The sequence below is a fragment of the Genypterus blacodes genome, unplaced genomic scaffold (assembly GCF_046128005.1).
Source record: "Genypterus blacodes isolate CSIRO-AG114 ecotype Tasmania unplaced genomic scaffold, CSIRO-AGI_Gbla_v1 ptg000007l_1, whole genome shotgun sequence".
Taxonomy (NCBI): Eukaryota; Metazoa; Chordata; class Actinopteri; order Ophidiiformes; family Ophidiidae; genus Genypterus; species Genypterus blacodes.
In genome coordinates, this window is record NW_027466821.1 from 5695295 (window position 1) to 5700277 (window position 4983).

A 4983-nucleotide genomic window follows, 5' to 3' on the forward strand; every position below is an offset into this window, starting at 1 on the left:
CTGTAGCGTGCATTAGTAAGACGTCCCAGTCTGACCCTGCATCTGCCGGGACCACGGCGACAGACCGCAAGGCAGACCTGGGTGGGTAAGTCTGCCTTCTGTTCTTGTTTGACATGCAGCTCTCCTTTATGTTTCACGAGCTCCTAATATCGATGTTTTTAGCTGTCGACGCGGTCAGCAAACTGAAGAAACACTTGAGTTATTTGCACTGTTTTTCCATCTCTGCCTCGGCACCGACCTCTGCTGACAACCGGGGTTTCCGTTAATCAGTCATCGTGTTTTATTTGTGATGTGTGGCATTAGTGCAAACGTTGCTCCAGGCATGTGTGCGCTGGAAAACGTTTGCAACTATTTACAACTGCTCCTTCTTCTCCTTTTCAGGGTTCGGTAACCGTTGCACTCAGCCCAAAGGCCCCAGAGAAACCCCCGCGGAGTGGACATGATGGAACGATCCGTTTGCCTGTTCACTGACTGACCTCCCCTTGTTGGGAGATGGACTCTTCCGATCTCGGCCGGCTGGTCCAAAACCAAGTCCATAGATGCTACACAGACGGCACATTTTTACTTAGAAACACCTTCTGTGTAACTCTGTGCCGACACCCTCTCAAGACTGAACTGTTCTCCTCCTCTTCCTCCTCCTCCTCCTCCTCCTCAGTCCTTCCTTCAAAGTGCCACTGTGCAAAGCAGAACAACTTCTAATGGTCAGGCGACTTGTCCATCTTGGATTAAAGGCCGCCTCTTCCTCCTCAGCTTCCTGACGTTAGTGGTCTCGTTTTAGATGCTGGCCTGGGATCAATCTGGTTCTTTCCCTGGTAATGGTTTAAGAATAATTCCTGCTTTTTCTGTCTCATGACATTTAGATGTCTTTGACTTGAGTAAATCATAAAGGCTAAAGTCAAAGCGGAGTTGTTTTGCTGTAGTAGACATGCTGCCTCCTAATCAACAGAGACGAACAGGGACCATACTGTATAAAGGCTAAACTTTGTGCTCACATGTCATGTTTATGTCTCGTACCAAAGGAGGAAAATGCAGCTGTGTCGCCATCATTCAGGAATCACCTTAATCGTAAAAGGCTACTGTGGGAAGCTGATCGCTGATCTGTCATGAGGCTTATAACTGAACTCCCAGAAAGCCTCATTCTACTGAATGAACAACAATCGAACCTAGATAATCTGTTACCCATGATGCAACCTTCTCTGTCGGGTATGTACAGGTTGCCAGGGTGCTCGCTCGCTCTCTCTCTGTCTCTTTGTCCGTCTCTTTTGTCTCCCCCCTCTCTCTCTCTTTCTGTGTGCTGGTGCTACATTACAGAGAATTGGCGTAGAAAAAGAGAGCTCCCTCTCACCTGTGCACCTGTCCCAGCTGCTCGCAGCACCGCCCCCCTCTAGTTTTTCACATTTCTTCCGCCGAGCTCTGCTTTCAGCGGTGTCGTGGTCTGACACAGTTTAGCCATTGTACGGGTCAGAGGGATCCATGTTGGCGCTTTTGTGTCATTTCTCCATGGGTTATAGCCCGATGACATCACAGCGTAGGGGACCACAATTTCCCAAACTGCTCAGCTCTGTGACTCTGCGGCTCTCACTGCTGCGACCATGAGCCTTATAATCCACCTCCCCTGTACTTGGGACTCAACTTTATAGCTCCCATTTATTTTCTTCTCCCTACTTTTTCAGGCCATTTCAAGTTTTCCTCCACCTCCTATCCCTCCTGTTTGTTTTCTCTTATCATCCTCTGAGGAAAAACCATACAAGTCCCCCCCCCACACACACACACTAGTCTTCTGGAGTATAAATGTAACACATCACAACACAACAGGTGAAGTTGTTCTTTATTTCACATTTTTACTGTGCAGTATACACAGGTTATGATGTCATTCCCCTTCCTTTACTAACTGGACTTGTGTGGTTTCTCGTCTGATGGCTTTCATTTGCAAAATCAAACAATTAGACCACAATCCAATAAGACGACAGCAGCTAGGGACCCAGGACTACTGTTTCCTCCTCAGTTTATATTGTTTTCTCTTAACTGCTCCTTCAATAGCTACTATAACTATATATGCATTGTTTTATAAAAGTAAAGAACTGTACAGGGCAACTTAGGTATATAATATTGCGGAAGGGGTTTTTTTTTTTCTCGAATGTTCTTAACAGAAGATGTAAGAAAGTGCATGATGATCCTCCCCCCACACACACGCACACACAAAATGTTTCAGACTGTAAATTATTCTGCTACCCTTCTGTTTTTGCTTCTGGCAAATATTTCAGGGTTGCTTTATTTTAATTTTTTTAATTTTTGAGTTTTATGCGTAAAGGATGGAGATTCGTTTCAATGGGTCGGCAGTAGAAACGCGGCTCGGCCCCCCTGTCTGCCGTCACTGCGGGGTCCCGATAAGATTGTAATAATAATAATGATGATGATGACGATAATAATAATTATGATCTTTTTTGTAAATGGTATTTTAAAAGTTATTTTTGTATATGCGGTTATTGGTTGCATCACCAAGTTCACCCCTCCACCCCTTTTCTCACCTCCCAAACACTCCCCTGTTCTCACTTTTTTTGCAGGGCTCATATGTTTTTGCTATTTTGAAGTGAAAATGTAGTGGAGATGGAAATCCATTTCTTTTTATTTTCTGCCCCCCTCCTCCCACTTAATGTGTTGAGAGGACACACTCTTTTTTAAACTTCCCCTCTTGTTCTACCTCCTGTTATCATGTTTCATTTCACTCTGCATCCATCCATTACTTTTATCCACCAAGTCTTTATCTATCTACCCCCGCCACCACCATAGTACACACACACACACGCATACACACACAGACACGCACGCGCTCACGCACACGCACACACACACACGCACACGCACACGCACACACTCTAGCATTGATCTCAGAAAGAGCCCACCTGTGCCTTTAAGAGAGAGCCCGTCCGCTCCCCCCTTCTCCCTCCCGCCAATCATCATAAGCGGTGCAGGCGTGAGCCATGGGATTCACCGCCGCGCGCTCATCATCACTGCTTGTGGCCCCCCTCATCTAGCCATGCCTCTCTCCCCGTGCCCTCCTCCCACCCAGACACGCACACACACATGCAGGCACACACTCAGAAACATGTTTGTATATTGCAGCAATCAATCAGTAAAGATGAACATTAAGTAAAGACATGCTTCATGTTTTCAACCTTTTCTGTAAGGAATGTATGTATGAGTGACTGAGAGAGGCAGCACTGCACATTAAACAAAACTTTAAGGAGTTTGTCTTTAATGTCAACATTTCCGCTTGACTCATGAGTTGGAATAATTTATTGCGTGTGTGTGTGTGTGTGTGTGTGTGTGTGTGTGTGTGTGTGTGTGTGTGTGTGTGTGTGTGTGTGTGTGTGTGTGTGTGTGTGTGTGTGTGTGTGTGTGTGTGTGTGTGTGTGTGTGTGTGTGTGTGTGTGTGTGTGTGTGTGTGTGTGTGTGTGTGTGTGTGTGTGTGTCCTTTGTCGACTCTTGAGAAGCAATAGCAGCAGGAAGTCCAGCCACACATCTGAGAGCTCTGCTGACAGGAATGCACGCATACTAATGTGACAATTAATTAATCACTGCAGGTGGCATAGACACGGGTTTCCTCAATCGTTTTCACAGAGACCTGAGGGTTTCACGTTTAAACTCACACACATTTAGATGCACACTAGGTGGGCAAACATGCGGCAATTATTTGCCATTGCTCACATTTAGGAATAATAATACCAGCTTTGACAATGCGGCAATACACAGTGGAGACACATCTGTTCCTCTTATCTGAGCCAGTAATAGTAGCCAGCCATAATAAAGCATTTACAAACTTACAGTACCTGTCACTATTACATGTAATCTGTTGTTCAGCACTAACCACTTAATACAAGAGTAGAATTACTGTGAGGCTTATTCTAGGGTAGTAAATGTACCCTTAACAGTGGGAACTGTAGTACTCAGGCCTGTTTTGCCTTAAATTCCTGATAATCTATACAGCGTTAACTCTGTATTGCACACTAAGCTCCCATTGTAACAGTATGTACCGTATGTCCTGCACACACACACACACTCTCACTGTCGTATAAATTAAGCCAAGTGGAAGTCTTAAGTGGGTCACCTCAGTTTTCCCATGGAGCACTTTAACACATTATGTAATGCCTTATAAATATAGCCAATCACTGCAGAGTTTATAGGAGCAGTAGCAGAACACTGACGCTGCTGTCTGAAGAAATTAAAAATGCCCTCAGCCTCTTTAAACAGCCTCAGTCTAACATCCACTGGACAGATAGACAGATCCATATCAGGTATTCATATCGAAACGGCAAGAACTTGACTTGCAAATGAGCAGTTACCACAGTGAGGCGCAAAAGACAAAACAGCTGAAGCATTATAATGGTACAAAGGTGTTTAAATACTTATATATTACCACGGATAAATTACAATAAGTTCAATGTACATAGGAGAGAAAAAAAAACACCTGACAGTATCTAGTGTTGGAAAGGATTTAGTGTCTTGCTCAAGGGCACCTACAGCAGAATGTATGCTTGCTTACACAAGCTTGGAACATTATTCATTGTCAACAATTGGCATTTGCAAAATAATAATGATTGCAATTTATGCAATTACATAGCAACTTCTTTAACCATTAAGCCTGAGCAGATCTGGGGGCCAAAATTGTTTTTGAGTCTTTTCTGGAAATGGCACTTCACAGCCTGCATGAATAGATTTAAAGACGCTGGAGTTGTGATCTACTGTAGACTGCTTGAAAGTTCAGGAAGTAAGGTTAGATTTGCAAAAGAGTCATATGAAAGAACAACACATCCTAAGGTAACTTTCTATGGGGACAATTTTGAGGCGTCTGCGTGTGAAGTTATCCAATACATATAAACTATTTGTTGTTTGTTTCAGTTCTGGAATTTAGTTTCTGCGTGTTAAATCCAGATGTGCTTAACAGTCTTCACTGGTAATGTTCCCGAAGACTGTAAGAATGAG

At 44.0% G+C, this 4983-nt stretch overlaps 1 protein-coding gene across 4 annotated transcripts in view; it reads left to right on the forward strand.

Annotated features, from left to right (window-relative positions):
* The window catches only part of ptpn12 (protein tyrosine phosphatase non-receptor type 12), a 30301-nt gene extending 26871 nt beyond the window's left edge, over positions 1-3430 (forward strand). For 3 of the 4 annotated variants that reach the window (XM_076153392.1, XM_076153419.1, XM_076153402.1), the window contains 2 exons: positions 7-81; positions 382-3430. In XM_076153392.1, the coding sequence (XP_076009507.1) occupies positions 7-81; positions 382-443 (137 nt within the window). In that variant the 3' untranslated portion in view covers positions 444-3430. Of the gene's footprint in view, positions 1-6; positions 86-381 lie in introns of all 4 variants that reach the window. The other variant, XM_076153411.1, reaches the window with a different exon arrangement.
* The last annotated feature ends 1553 nt before the right edge of the window (positions 3431-4983 follow it).